General features: G+C 44.1%; 1 protein-coding gene across 1 annotated transcript in view; it reads left to right on the forward strand.

Moving 5' to 3' along the window:
- Positions 1 to 15,771, forward strand: part of DNAJB12 (DnaJ heat shock protein family (Hsp40) member B12) — a 99,548-nt gene extending 83,777 nt beyond the window's left edge. The window contains exons 7-9 of the mRNA XM_068257706.1: positions 2,314 to 2,486; positions 9,734 to 9,885; positions 15,186 to 15,771. Of these exons, the coding sequence (XP_068113807.1) occupies positions 2,314 to 2,486; positions 9,734 to 9,855 (295 nt within the window). The 3' untranslated portion in view covers positions 9,856 to 9,885; positions 15,186 to 15,771. The remainder of the gene's footprint in view (positions 1 to 2,313; positions 2,487 to 9,733; positions 9,886 to 15,185) is intronic.
- Positions 15,772 to 16,656: the final 885 nt, after the last annotated feature.

The raw sequence follows: 16,656 nt of genomic DNA on the forward strand, positions 1-16,656 counted from the left end.
TATGAAATATCTTGCACAGTGTATGACCACTGCAAGTTCCTTTAGATCTTCCATGAATGAAAAAGTACCAGTGATGCAGCGCGCCATGACAGTTGACCACAGCAGTGACTGCAGCTGTTCTTGTACGGAACTGGTTAATGCTGTACAGCATAGCCTTGCTGCCATTTTTGGACAAAGTCTTGATTAATACAGTAGCCACACTTTTTGCCTTAAAGGGACTCCGAGCAGTGCAGAAACTATGGAAAGATGCATATCATTTTAAAGCTCTTTCTCCTCTTTCCAATGATATATAAACCGTCGCTCTACGCCTTTTAGTGTTCGCTATTTTCGCGATTGAAATTGCCGCGGAAAATAAAGAAAACTAAAAGGCGTAGAGCGACGATTTAGGTGTCGCCAGAAAGAGGAGAAAAAGAGCTTTAAAATGATATCCATCTTTCCATAGTTACTTGTATTACACAGGACGACACTTTCCCCAGTGTCAGCAGCTCCATTCAGCAGAAAAAGTCGCCCTGTGTAATACAATGTATCTATGGAAAGATGGATATCATTTTAAAGCTCTCTTTCTCCTCTTTCTGGCGACACCTAAATCGTCGCTCTACGCCTTTTAGTTTTCTTTATTTTCGCGATTGAAATCGCGGCCGCGGCAATTTCAATCGCGAAAATAGCGAAAACTTAAAGGCGTAGTCTACAACTTATCCAGTACAAAGTCTACAACTTATCCAGTACAAGACCACTGCTAAATGGTATTTCACCCCATCACGCATCCAGAAATTTACTAGCCATAGAGTGGTTTGTTGGAGGTGTGGGCAGGAGGACGGGACAGAGCTGCATATGTGGTGGTCATGCCCCATAGTTAAAGTTTTTTGGGAAGAAATAACCCTCTTTTGCAAAGAATTACTAACAGATACCTTTGACCTATCTGCAGAAGAAGCTATCTTCGAATTTGCTGACGCAGGTGGATGTAAGGGTAGCATTCTAATCAAAGAAGTAGGTTCCAAGGTTGCTAAAAGAATGATACTGGATAAGTGGAAAGAACCAACTTCCCCAAGTCTGGATGTATGGGTTTGTAGAATGGACTAGCTGTGTGGTGGCAGGTATCCTGTAGTCCAAGATATGAAGGAAGATGATATGACTTATGAAGGTGGTGAATGGGCAGGACCGTGTAGTAAAATCTGGCGAGTAATCACAGAAGGGTATTTAAACAACTCAAAAAACATAGATTCATGTCAGGGATAAGGGCGGGTGGGGATCGAGGCGGTTGGGCAATCGGTAGTAGAGACTGGTGATAGGGGTGTGGTATTTATGAATTTTGAATGGGTAGACTGTGGAATAAGAGTTGGTTGGATGAGGGTAGAGTGTGTGTGCTCACATGCGGTGGCCGGAATTTACTGCCCATCGTCTTAGGGTTGGTGAGAAGGAACAGTTGGTGTGGCGCGACTGTCTTCAGTGTGGGGACGATCGGGCTCTGAAAGGGCGAGTATATAATCAAGTTACCTATGAGCAATCTAAAAAATATGAACACTATGATGACAGCACTACCCAGCGATGGCATACAGCCACTTAAGGCTGATAGGCCCTTAGCTGACAAGCTTTCCGCATGTGGTGTGCATCTGAGTGAAGAGAAAAAAAAAAAAAAAACAACAACAAAAAAAAAAAAAACTAAAAGGCGTAGGGCAGCGGTTTATATATCATTGGAAAGAGGAGAAAGAGAGCTTTAAAATGATATGCATCTTTCCATAGTTTCTGCACTGCTCGGAGTCCCTTTAATGTTACCTGGACCTAAAAGTGGTGAGCGCAAATGTGAACAAAAATGTATTTCTTCAATATGTTAATGTTTCTTGGTATAAGAAGGCAGAAACTAAATACTACAGGCGAAACTTGAAAAATTAGAATATTGTGCAAAGGTCTATTTATTTCAGTAATTTAACTTAAAATGTAAAACTAATATACCTGTACATGCAAAGCAAGATATTTCAAGCCTTTGTTATAATTTTGATGGTTATGGCTTACAGCTTATGAAAACCCCCAAATCAAAATCTCAGATCATTATTATAAATAATATTGTGAAAATGTTCAATTTTCTAGGCTCAAAGTGTCAGACCCTAATCAGCTAATTAATTGAAAACTCCTGCAAATGGTTCCTACTTCATACCTTCACCTTTTTAAGTTAAGTCACAGAACTAAATGGTGTTTTGCACAATATTCTAATTTGTCAAGTCTCACCTGTACTGTTTATGGTGGTAGAGTAAATGAAGTCAATGTTTTTGCATTATACAGTAGGGTAATTTGATTGTTGGCTGATTTTTCTTGCAGATCTGTGGGTCACATACATAAGAGGATCACAGAGCACCTTAGGGTCCCCTACTTTGTAGCAGATAGTTTTGAAGAGGAGTACACTGGCAATAATCTGAGAACTGTGGAAAGAAGCGTAGAAGAGGACTTCATAGCCAACCTTAGAAATAACTGCTGGAAGGAGAAGCAGCAGAGTAAGTACATGTCAAGCCTCTTACACTAGGCCCCAGTTATCAGAATGCTTTTGGTAGCGATAGGGAACACAGTATTTCCCTGTTAATGAGGATGAAAGTAATAGAGAAATCTGATTGTTGTTAATACTTTGGGTGATAGTTTAGTCCACAGTTACTATACAGATTCATTGCTGGGGATGGAAGGGGTCAGGCCCATTTCTACAGGCATGCAAATAGGGTAGTTACCCAGTGCCCTGGATTGTGCGACAGGAGGGTGGGCGCAGCAGGGGGGGTGGGCATAGCGTAGTTACAACTCGCCTTCCGCGATTCCCCGCAGCCTCTATCTTCTTCCTGTTTCAGACGTTCATCACATTGGCAATAGCACCCCCTGTGGTGACGTGACCGTATGTCATCACAGGGGGTGCTGTTACCAATGCGACGGCCGCCTGGAACAGGAAGAAGATGGAGGCTGTGGGAGATCGCAGAAGGTAAGTTGTAACTATGCTATGCCCGCTCCCCCCGCCGCTGTGCCTATGGTGGAGGCACCTACCTATCTAACCTATACCCGGGAAAACTATACTGGCTGCCTATATTGGAGACACCTACCTACCTATCTAACCTATACTGGGGCACCTACTGTACCTATCTAACTTATACGGACGTGTGAATAGTGAAATCGCATGGGGCGTTGGATTGAGCGGCTGGAGGGGAAGTAAGCATAGCGTAGTTGCAACTCACCTTCAGCGATCCTCCGCAGCCTCTATCTTCTTCCAGTCCCAGGTGTTCATCGCATTGGTAACAGCGCCCCCTATTACCAATGCGACGGACGCCTTGGACAGGAAGAAGATGGAGGCTGCGGGGGATTGCGGAAGGTTGTAACTAAGCTATGCCCGCTCCCCCTGCTGTGCTTATGGTGGAGGCACCTACCTATCTAACCTTTACTGGTGGCAACTATACGGCATACCCTATACTGGAGGCACCTACCTAGCTAACCTATACTGGGGACAACTATGCCAGGCTACCTATATGGGGGGGCTATAGTTGGCTAACTATCCTGCTGGCAACTAGACCTGGCTAATCTATATTGTGGGCACATATACTTGGCTCTGCGGGGGAGGCGGGCACGATTTTTACACCCCCGTCCTGGGTGCAACTTAGCCTTGAAACCCTGGAAGTGGTCACTGTTGTAACGTGCTTTCCTAAAGCTACATACCCACGGGGAGATATGTAGCCGAGCTCTGTTGTCCCAGGCAACAGAGCAGCCACGACACTGTACATATGTGTCATAGGCCTCTGGCTGACCACGTGTATGTTGCTATGCGGGGGAGTGGAGCAGCGAGAACAACGCAGGATCTTTTGACGAGGGTCGTTGTGCCGCTGTACCCATGCTGGTCTGACTGCCTGATTCTCGGCCATGGCAGTCATTAGTGTCCATCGCAGCTGATTTCAGATCAGCTTGGGTATGGCTCTTAACCACTTCCCGACCGCCCACTACACAGGGGCGGCGGGGAAGTGGAGCCCTTCAGGACGGCCTCACCCACAGAGGCGGCGGTCCATTTAAGGGCATGGGCGGAGCGATCGCGTCATCCGTGACGCGATCCTCCGCCGGCGCCTGTCACCGCTCGCTCGCCGCAACATCCCGCCGGCTATACGGAAGCGCCGTCGGGATGTTAACCCCGCGATCGCCGCATACAAAGTGTATAATACACTTTGTAATGTTTACAAAGTGTATTATACAGGCTGCCTCCTGCCCTGGTGGTCCCAGTGTCCGAGGGACCACCAGGGCAGGCTGCAGCCACCCTAGTCTGCACCCAAGCACACTGATTTCTCCCCCCCCTGCCCCAGATCGCCCACAGCACCCATCAGACCCCCCCCCCCTACCCCTGTTTGCACCCAATCACCCCCCTAATCACCCATCAATCACTCCCTGTCACTATCTGTCAACGCTATTTTTTTTTTATCCCCCCCCCTGCTCCCTGCCCCCTCCTGATCACCCCCCACCCCTCAGATTCTCCCCAGACCCCCCCCCCCAGACCACCCCCCCCTGTTTACTGTATGCATCTATCCCCCTGATCACCCGTCAATCACCCGTCAATCACCCCCTGTCACTGCCACCCATCAATCAGCCCCTAACCTGCCCCTTGCGGGCAATCTGATCACCCCCCCACACCAATTGATCGCCCACAGATCCGACATCAGATCACCTCCCAAATCCATTGTTTACATCTATTCTCTCCTCTAAACACCCACTAATTACCCATCAATCACCCCCTATCACCACCTGTCACTTTTACCTATCAGATCAGACCCTAATCTGCCCCTTGCGGGCACCCAATCACCCGCCCACACGCTCAGATTGCCCTCTGACCCCCCCTTATCAATTCGCCAGTGCATTAATTACATCTGTCCTTCCCTGTAATAACCCACTGATCACCTGTCAATCACCTGCCAATCACCTATCACCCATCAATCACCCCCTGTCACCCCCTGTCACTGCCACCCATCAATCAGCCCCTAACCTGCCCCTTGCGGGCAATCTGATCACCCACCCACACCATTAGATCGCCCGCAAACCCGCCGTCAGATTACCTCCCAAATGTATCGTTTACATCTGTTATCTTCTCTAAACACCCACTAATTACCCATCAATCACCCATCAATCACCCCCTATCACCACCTGTCACTGTTACCTATCAGATCAGACCCTAATCTGCCCCTTGCGGGCACCCAATCACCCGCCCACACGCTCAGATTGCCCTCAGACCCCCCCCCCTTATCAATTCGCCAGTGCATTAATTACATCTGTCCTTCCCTGTAATAACCCACTGATCACCTGTCAATCACCTGCCAATCACCTATCACCCATCAATCACCCCCTGTCACTGCCACCCATCAATCAGCCCCTAACCTGCCCCTTGCGGGCAATCTGATCACCCACCCACACCAATAGATCGCCCGCAGATCCGACATCAGATCACCACCCAAGCGCAGTGTTTCCATCTATTCTCTCCTCTAAACACCCACTAATTACCCATCAATCACCCATCAATCACTCCCTATCACCACCTGTCACTGTTACCTATCAGATCAGACCCTAATCTGCCCCTTGCGGGCACCCAATCGCCCGCCTACACGCTCAGATTGCCCTCAGACCCCCCCTTATCAATTCGCCAGTGCAATATTTACATCTGTTCTCCCCTGTAATAACCCACTGATTACCTGTCAATCACCTATCAATCACCCATCAATCACCCCCTGTCACTGCCACCCATCAATCACCCCCTGTCACTGCCACCCATCAATCACCCGCTGTCACTGCCACCCATCAATCACCCGCTGTCACTGCCACCCATCAATCAGCCCCTAACCTGCCCCTTGCGGGCAAACTGATCACCCACCCACACCAATAGATCGCCCGCAGATCCGACATCAGATCACCACCCAAGCGCAGTGTTTCCATCTATTCTCTACCCTAAACACCCACTAATTACCCATCAATCACCCCCTGTCACTGCTACCTATCAGATTAGACCCCTATCTGCCCCTAGGGCACTCAATCACCCGCCCACACCCTCAGAATGCCCTCAGACCCCAGCCCTGATCACCTCGCCAGTGCATTGCTTGCATCCATTCCCCCCTCTAATCACACCTTGAGACACCCATCAATCACCTCCTGTCACCCCCTAGCACACCTACCCATCAGATCAGGCCCCAATTTGCCCCGTGTGGGCTCCTGATCACTCGGCCAAACCCTCAGACCCCCTTCCGATCACCTCCCCAGTGCATGGATTGCATCTATTTTCCCCTCTAACCACCCCCTGAGACACCCATCAATCACCTCCTGTCACCCCCCTAGCACTCCTATCCATCAGATCAGGCCCAATACAACCTGTCATCTAAAAGGCCACCCTGCTTATGACCGGTTCCACAAAATTCGCCCCCTCATAGACCACCTGTCATCAAAATTTGCAGATGCTTATACCCCTGAACAGTCATTTTGAGACATTTGGTTTCCAGACTACTCACGGTTTTGGGCCTGTAAAATGCCAGGGCGGTATAGGAACCCCACAAGTGACCCCATTTTAGAAAAAAAAAGACACCCCAAGGTATTATGTTAGGTGTATGACGAGTTCATAGAAGATTTTATTTTTTGTCAAAAGTTAGCGGAAATTAATTTTTATTGTTTTTTTTTCACAAAGTGTCATTTTTCACTAACTTGTGACAAAAAATAAAATCTTCTATGAACTCGCCATATACCTAACGGAATACCTTGGGGTGTCTTCTTTCTAAAATGGGGTCACTTGTGGGGTTCCTATACTGCCCTGGCATTTTAGGGGCCCTAAACCGCGAGGAGTAGTCTAGAAAACAAATGCTTCAAAATGACCTGTGAATAGGACGTTGGGCCCCTTAGCGCACCTAGGCTGCAAAAAAGTGTCACACATGTGGTACCGCCGTACTCAGGAAAAGTAGTATAATGTGTTTTGGGGTGTATTTTTACACATACCCATGCTGGGTGGGAGAAATTTCTATGTAAATGGACAATTGTGTGTAAAAAAATCAAACAATTGTCATTTACAGAGATATTTCTCCCACTTAGCATGGGTATGTGTAAAAATACACCCCAAAACGCATTATACTACTTCTCCTGAGTACAGCGGTACCACATGTGTGGCACATTTTTACACCCTAAGTACGCTAAGGGGCCCAAAGTCCAATGAGTACCTTTAGGATTTCACAGGTCATTTTGCGACATTTGGTTTCAAGACTACTCCTCACGGTTTAGGGCCCCTAAAATGCCAGGGCAGTATAGGAACCCCACAAATGACCCCATTCTAGAAAGAAGACACCCAAAGGTATTCCGTACGGAGTATGGTGAGTTCATAGAAGATTTTATTTTTTGTCACAAGTTAGCGGAAAATGACACTTTGTGAAAAAAAACTATTAAAATCAATTTCCGCTAACTTGTGACAAAAAAATAAAAACTTCTATGAACTCACCATACTCCTAACGGAATACCTTGGGGTGTCTTCTTTCTAAAATGGGGTCATTAGTGGGGTTCCTATACTGCCCTGGCATTTTAGGGGCCCTAAACCGTGAGGAGTAGTCTTGAAACAAAAATGACCTGTGAAATCCTAAAGGTACTCATTGGACTTTGGGGCCCTTAGTGCAGTTAGGGTGCAAAAAAGTGCCACACATGTGGTATCGCCGTACTCGGGAGAAGTAGTACAATGTGTTTTGGGGTGTATTTTTACACATACCCATGCTGGGTGGGAGAAATACCTCTGTAAATGACAATCTTTTGATTTTTTTACACACAATTGTCCATTTACAGAGGTATTTCTCCCACCCAGCATGGGTATGTGTAAAAATACACCCCAAAACACATTGTACTACTTCTCCCGAGTATGGCGATACCACATGTGTGGCACTTTTTTGCACCCTAACTGCGCTAAAGGGCCCAAAGTCCAATGAGTACCTTTAGGATTTCACAGGTCATTTTGAGAAATTTCGTTTCAAGACTACTCCTCATGGTTTAGGGCCCCTAAAATGCCAGGGCAGTATAGGAACCCCACAAATGACCCCATTTTAGAAAGAAGACACCCCAAGGTATTCCGTTAGGAGTATGGTGAGTTCATAGAAGATTTTATTTTTTGTCAAAAGTTAGCGGAAATTGATTTTAATTGTGTTTTTTCACAAAGTGTCATTTTCCGCTAACTTGTGACAAAAAATAAAATCTTCTATGAACTCGCCATACTCCTAACGGAATACCTTGGGGTGTCTTCTTTCTAAAATGGGGTCATTTGTGGGGTTCCTATACTGCCCTGGCATTTTAGGGGCCCTAAACCGTGAGGAGTAGTCTTGAAACGAAATTTCTCAAAATGACCTGTGAAATCCTAAAGGTACTCATTGGACTTTGGGCCCTTTAGCGCAGTTAGGGTGCAAAAAAGTGCCACACATGTGGTATCGCCGTACTCAGGAGAAGTAGTATAATGTGTTTTGTGGTGTATTTTTACACATACCCATGCTGAGTGGGAGAAATATCTCTGTAAATGGACAATTGTGTGTAAAAAAATTAACAAATTGTCATTTACAGAGATATTTCTCCCACCCAGCATGGGTATGTGTAAAAATACACCCCAAAACACATTACACTACTTCTCCTGAGTACGGCAATACCACATGTGTGGCACTTTTTTGCAGCCTAACTGCGCTAAGGGGTCCAAAGTCCAATGAGCACCTTTAGGCTTTACAGGGGTGCTTACAATTTAGCACCCCCCAAAATGTCAGGACAGTAAACACACCCCACAAATGACCCCATTTTGGAAAGTAGACCCTTCAAGGTATTCAGAGAGGGGTATGGTGAGTCTGTGGCAGATTTCATTTTTTTTTTTGGTGCAAGTTAGAAGAAATGGAAACTTTTTTTTTTTTTTTTTTCCTCACAAAGTGTCATTTTCCGCTTACTTGTGACAAAAAATAATATCTTCTATGAACTCACTATGCCTCTCAGTGAATACTTTGGGATGTCTTCTTTCCAAAATGGGGTCATTTGGGGGGTATTTATACTATCCTGGAATTCTAGCCCCTCATGAAACATGACAGGGGGTCAGAAAAGTCATAGATGCTTGAAAATGGGAAAATTCACTTTTTGCACCATAGTTTGTAAACGCTATAACTTTTACCCAAACCAATAAATATACGCTGAATGGGGTTTTTTTTTATCAAAAACATGTTTGTCCACATTTTTCGCGCTGCATGTATACAGAAATTTTACTTTATTTGAAAACTGTCAGCACAGAAAGTTAAAAAAATCATTTTTTTGCCAAAATTCATGTCTTTTTTGCTGAATATAATAAAAAGTAAAAATCGCAGGAGCAATTAAATAGCACCAAAAGAAAGCTTTATTAGTGACAAGAAAAGGAGCCAAAATTCATTTAGGTGGTAGGTTGTATGAGCGAGCAATAAACCGTGAAAGCTGCAGTGGTCTGAATGGAAAAAAAGTGGCCGGTCCTTAAGGGGTAGAAAGCCCTAGGTCCTCAAGTGGTTAAATGTTGTAAACCAAAGCAAAGTTGGGCAATAGAATCCAGTGGTGAAAAAAAAAATGCATGAAACACTTAATTTTTAATAAGTTACTAATGGGAAAAATGCTAAAGCACTCTGTGGCAAACGCAACCACAAAGTCCTTGGCTGTAGTCCCCATTGGTTGTAGAGCAGTGCCATTACATTTTTTCTTTCTTATATCTGTAACTGTCTTCTCATTTTGCTTTCAGAGGAAGGATTACTATACCGAGCACGTTACTTTGGAGATTCCGACCTGTACCAGAGAGCACAGAGGATGGGCACCCCTAGCTGTAACAGGCTGACTGAAGTTCAGGCCTCAATGCATGGATAGCTCTGTCTCTGCCCACTGAATTAAGCACAGGTATGTGAGCTCTGCGCTCAGGTATTGCTCTGCGCTCAGGTATTGCTCTGCACTCAGTGCTGCCGTTACCAGTGCAAATTCCTTACCTCTCATGATTTGCTGGAATTGTTGGGGAGATTTTGAAGGAAGATTAAAGAAAATAGTTACTTGACCTGCTACCAAGCTATGGTAGCCTACCTATAGTCTAATGCTATTCTGTATCTTATTGATAATTGCAGCAACAAATGTACTTAATATTTTACTTGCTGTAAAACTGATAACACTTTTTAGGGGGAAAAAAACGTAACCGCTTCACAACTGAGGGGTTTTACCCCTTCAGCATCCGAGCAATTTTCACCTTTCAGCGCTCCTTACATTCATTCGCCTATAACTTTATCATTACTTATCGCAATGAAATGAACTATATCTAGTTTTTTTTTCGCCACCAATTAGGTTTTCTTTAGGTGGGACATTATGCCAAGAATTCTTTTATTCTAAATGTGTTTTAATGGGAAAATTGAAAAATATTTTTTTCCAAATGTTTTCCTGTTTTAGGCCATTATAGTTTTTAAATAATGCATGCTACTGTAATTAAAATCCATGTAACTTATTTGCCGATTTGTCCCTGCTATTACACCGTTTAAATTATGTCCCTATCACAATGTTTGGCGCCAATATTTTATTTGCAAATAAAGGTGCATTTTTTTCAGTTTTGCATCCATCCCTAATTACAAGCCCATAATTTATAAAGTAACAGTGTTATACCCTCTTGATATAAAGATTTCAGTCCCTAAGGTAACTATTTATGGTTGTTTTTTGTAATTGTAATTATTTTTTTTTATTACAAAAAAAAAAATGGTAACAATTGGGGAGTGTGGGAGTTAATGAGTTAATTTTATATTGTAAAATAATGTATTTGTATGTGAAAAATGTTTTTGGGTGTAGTTTTACTTTTTGGCCACAAGATGGCCACAGTAATTTTTTGTAAATGCGTCCTGCAAGCGTCGGAAGTACTCTTGCAGGAAGTTCAGGGAGGCTGGGAAACTGATTTGTTTTTCACAATGATTGCGCTGCTTCTCATAGAAGCAGCCGATCATTGCTGGGGGAGATCAACGAACGGGAATGGTTTTTCCCCTTCATTGATCTCCGGACGAGCGGCGTGCATGATTGCGGAAGTTCGGGCTGGAGCGTGGGCAGCGGGGGGGGGGGGGGGGGTTGGGGGTGCGTATATCTATGCTCCGAGCGGGGAAACTGAAGTCCAAAGGAGCGTAGATATACTGTAACCGGGTGGCGAAGTGGTTAAAATGGAAAATAAGTGTAACAAAAATAGCTAATAAGGTTTAATTCCTGAATGATTGGTTCCTGAGGGTGGGGTAGTGACACAGTACAGGGAGGCCAGATGCCCACTCTACCAAACTTTGTGGCGGCCAGAAGTGGGTCGGTGGATGCGGCGTCACAACGGCAATTCCGGATCGATTTCAGCATGAAATTTATCGGGAATCAGCCTATGGTGTATGGACAGGCAACAGATCTCTCATCGATCAAATTTGATCAGAGAGAGATCTGTCTCTTGGTCGATCTCTCCATACATCATCTGATGTATGGGCACCTTTACTTACTGCAAGATAAGTTCCAATCCCTGCTGGGTGACTTGCCTCATCCATGTATACAATGTTTTAAAGTGGCCATACATCTGAAGATTTGGCCGACAACACGACCATCCGATTCAATAATTATCGGATGCAAATCGGTGCCACCACAAACATACCCTACCGACTACTTGACCAATTGTGGCCCAAATTTGGTTGCATGTATCGATCAGACATGTTTAGGAATCTCGAGCCAACATTGTCGATCAAATTAGTGTCAGTAATAGCATGCGATATCTGGATGAGCGAGGGAACCCCCAGCACCGTTCTCCCCTCCCCCACAAAGGTAAATGTGCCCCCAGTGCATTTATACTTTGCCTGCCAGCTTATAGCACGTGACACGTGTGACATCACTTCTTCTGCAGTAGAAGATGGGTGGGCCCTGTGGCAGGCAACAGCAGGCAGGTAAAGTATAAATGCACGGGGGCAGCGACCAAGGTGGCCGATTCCTGGGTCCTTTCATGCTGAAATCGGCCTGTGGTGTATGGGCAGCCTGCAGATCTTTCTCCGATCAGAGACAGATATGTCACTTGGTTGAATCTGCCCATATAGTGCTAGATGCATGGGCAACCTAAAGGTGTTAGATGAACCAACATTTTGTCAATACAGTGATTTGTGCAGAATGGTGTCAAGATCAATAATGCATATAGTTATTCAAGGCCTTATTTTAAGACAGAGTATTTGAAGATCAAGGATAAATTCATTAACATTATAGTCCGACCTAAAACGCAGCAGAACCACGGCTGAAAACCCCCTCGATCACCCCAAACTCACAGGGTACAGGGCAGGCAAAATCCACGACTTTCTTGGTCGTGGATTTTGCTGCCGCCTCTATGCGCGTCAATCAGTGCGTATCTCCGCCTCTCCCCCACCCCTCTCAGTGAAGGAAGACTGAGAGGGGAGGGGGAGAGGCGGCAATCGGCGCTGATTGACGCGCATAGAGGCAGAGCTGCGCTGCCTCTATGCGGAAGTTGCCTCAGTGTACCCCCGTGAGTTTGGGGTGATCGAGGGGGTTTACAGCCGCGGTTCTGCAGCGTTTTAGGTCGGACTATAATGTTTAGGTCGGACTTTTTAGTTTAAAAACCTCATTATAGGGAGACTTCAGTCTCTTTAAGGTGCATACACACGCACTACGCACTATTATAAGGAACGACGGGTCTGTCAGACTCTCCCACTGGGTGGACGTTCCAACGACAGTAGAGCGTGTGTACAGTCTGTCGGCAGATAGTTCAGAAACAGTTATCAGTCTGCCGACAGACTGTACACACGCTCTATCGCTGGAATGCCCGCCCAGTTGGAGGGTCTGACGGACCCATCGTTCCTTATAATCGTGCGTGTGTACGCACCTTTAGATACTGGACCTATTGCTCACAGCAGTTGTTGCAGGTTTTACATACCATGCTGCTGCTCCTTTTGGCCACTAGGTTGTGCTGCATTTGTAGATGTTCAGCTAAAGCTCGCCATACACTATTTAATTATCAGTATTTGTTATCATTATGAAGGACTAAAATCAATCAAAAGATAGATCCACAATTTTGTTTTTTAGTCAGTTGTAAGATAATTGAGCATAATATTAAATATAACTTTGATCCTAATATTGATCGAAAACAAAAAAATTTAGTGGTAATTGCATAGTGTATGGCAAGTAAAAGAAGTGAAAGTTTAAACTAAAAATAGACGTGCTTCAATGTACATGTTGTCATGCACTCTTTGTATTAATAGCAAAGCACAGCATCTATGCTAAAACACCTTAAAGTGAACCTCCGGACTAAAAATCGACTCAGCAGCACTGAAAAGGCCTGGTGTTTCTTTAACCGTTTCACAGCATCAGAACTTTGTTTCTCTTATACAAGCTTCATTTTTAGCTGCACAGAAGAAAACTGCCCGGGCTTTTTTCCCCTGATGCTGTGCAAAGCATGATGGGATTTCTGATGTTGTTGTTCTCTTTCTGCTGTTTTGGTGCAATTTTTTTTTTTTTTACATTTTGTATTTGACATTTGAAGCCTAGCGTGTGCAGCTGGGAGGGGTTATCAGGTCACAGGACAGTTGGAACTGTGTCTCCTGCTCCTTGTCACCTGCTTTCAACCAAAAAGATGGCTGCCCCCATGACAAAGATGGCAGCCCCCATGAATCACAAACATTTGCCTGTTCTTTTAAAACAGGGTGGGTAAGAGATTATATTACCTATCTATTCTAATTAACATAACTAATGTAACTTGATGACAGTATGTTTGTTTAGGCTGAAGTTCCCCTTTAACAGCCATAAACTGACACCTAGAGAAATTAAAAATTCCTTTACCTGTGCTGTGCATCAGTTAAAGGAAATCTGAAGTGAAAATAAACGTATGATATAATGATGTGTATGTGTAGTACAGCTAAGAAATAGAACATTAGTAGCACAGATATGAGTCTCACATTGTTTTTAGTACAGGAAGAGTTAATAAACTTCAGTTGCTATCTATGCAAAAGAGCTTCTCTGAGCTTTCCAACAAATTTAGTCAGAGAGCAGTGCTCTTTTCTGAAGCACTTATCTCAACCTGTCGCTCAGGGTTTCTTTTTTGTTTAAGGTTTTACGGCAGAGCTAATGAACCTTTGAACTTTCCTGCTCTGTCTCATAGTTTAAAATACAATGTAAACGGCAAATATTAGAGAATGATGCAATGTTATAGAAAAGCAATATCGCTGATTATATAGCTGAAAATAAAAAATGAGACACTTTTCTTTGCTACTGATGTTTTATGAATTACCTGTACTACTCATACAATGTATTATATCATAAGTTTTTTTTTTTTTTCGCTTCAGTCTCACTTTAAAGCAGATCCGAGATGAAAAACTAACTATAACAAGTAACTTGTCTATATATCTTATCTGAAGTTTAGCAAATCTAGCTGCAAACAGCTTTAACAGGATTTGATTGATTATTCCTGTGATACAATGACAGCACCCATGTTGTTTGTAAACATTACACAGAGGCAGGCTTATCTATCTTGAGCAAACAAACCTAATCCCCTTCTCCTCCCTCCTCCCCTCTGCCTCTGAAATCTCTGGCTAGTAATACCTCCCCCCTCCTCCTGCCCAGACTGAGCTCCCATGAGCCTGTGCTACTGTCTGAAAGTGCCTTGGCTCTTTGAAAACATGTGGGCGTGGCTTGTTTAGTTTATAGGAAATTAGAGTATTAAAACAAAAAAGTATTTGGCTTGAGGAATACCCTATAAACAATAGGAAAGGAACACAATTATGCAATGAGTAAAAGTTCATCTCGGATCCACTTTAAGCACTTTATTAACGCTCACTGCTATGTTATCAGTGTAAATTGGCCTTTTAGTTGGTCCTACCCTTCATTTAAAAAGAGCAGCTCTCTACAAGGCACAGGCCAGCATGGTCAAAGAGTGACCTGATATGTAAACCAAACAGTGTCCTCACCATGGGGAGCAAGAGCCAGTGTGTGCAGTCTGTTGAGAGCCAGCGCTTGTTGCCCTGTGTAAGAACAGAAGAATGAATGCAGTGCAATGCTTGTATGAACATTCCATAATTTAATGTAAGCAATTACTGAGTGGGAGAAGCAAGACTGAAACCTTTTAGTTGGGGCACAATGCTCATCTCAAAATGGAATCTGAAATAATACCTTTGTTTTTCCAAGAGCTTAATACCAATTTTCTCATTTTTTCCCAGATATTTGAAGCTGGAACCTTTGGCAATACACAGGTGGGCTTCTCTCCTTCCCGGGAGCCTGCAGCGCATTGTTTTCTTGTGCGTTACGGACTTGTCAACGGCAATGTGAATACAAATTCAGAAATGTCAATGCACAATCCTCCTGACATTATTCGGCATTGGTCCTAGGAATGAATTACTGCTCGGCTTCTTCCCACGACTCCCCACCATACTGCCCATAGACTTTAACAAACATGTAGGATAATGTAAGCTTTGCAGCTGTTGGGCACCAAATCAGCCAACCTCTGCACCACCCGTCTGGATCCCCCGAGACTGTGGCCTAACCATACCGGAATACCATGACTTTTAGAACAAGGAAATTAAAAAGAAAATCTCTATTTAGGAAATTAATTTATAGCTGTATATATGTTGTACTTTTAAACAGAAATAATTATGCAGATATTGGGTTGAATTCATTTAGCCTATATCTGTCCTATTTAAACAGTTGTGTGAATTTTTGTGTTGGCATTGGCCAAGAGCGGAGTCTTTCATATTTAAATAACTGCATCTGATGGAATATATTTAATAAATTTAGAGACAATTTAAATGTGTTTTTTCTTCTCCTGACAATACATTGTATGTACAGTGGGACATTATCTTCAAGTGAACCCAGGGTAAAAAAAATAAACTGATGACATGAACAATTGTATCTATCCTGCTATTTCTAAAATTACTTTATCTATCCCCTGAACTCAGAACCTGTTCTCTTCCAGGAAAGTGTTTTATGACTTGAATTTCTCATTAGTGAGGCTCAGAGTTAGTGTTCTCCCCAGGTTCTTTTAGCTGGGTGCTCCACCCAGATAATCTGGATGAGCCCCTGGCTGTTATTGCGAGGGTCTCTTCGGTTCCGTCTCCTCTACCACTGCTCCACCTACCTGTAGTCGCTCACTCATTTTACACTTCAACCAACAAGAGAAGAGCAGAGCCAACTGCAGTTACTTTCACTGCTGCCACCTTGTGATTCCTAGGCTCTGAACAGCATTTAGGCAGCAGGGCAGAGGCTGCATATGCATTTTACAATCACCAGGTGGCAGCAGTGAGGACGGCTGTGGGAAGCTCTGGTCCTCTCCTTCCTCCTCCAGATGAGTCTGTGTCAGCCTGGAGTGGAGGTGAGGGAGGAGGATAGGAAAGAGGAGTGGAGAAGACATAGAGGTGAGGAGGTAGGACCAAGCGGAGATTGCAGGTGAGTGAGCCAGGGAGAGTTCAAGAAGCAGGTGATCAGAGGGAGAGGAGGCTGAAAGCAAACACCTACAGTAAATTACCACCCATTACATTGCAACTGGATACCAACTTATTGTTCCCCAAAAACAAATCCAACTGGGGCTATTTTGCTGGAAACCTTCCCTTACTATGACATGAATGATTGGGGTCTCCACAGTATAGATTAACAACTTGTCACAAAAACATTCATTGATGGCTAGACTTACGTTTG

Source organism: Hyperolius riggenbachi, chromosome 10 (assembly GCF_040937935.1).
Source record: "Hyperolius riggenbachi isolate aHypRig1 chromosome 10, aHypRig1.pri, whole genome shotgun sequence".
NCBI lineage: Eukaryota > Metazoa > Chordata > Amphibia > Anura > Hyperoliidae > Hyperolius > Hyperolius riggenbachi.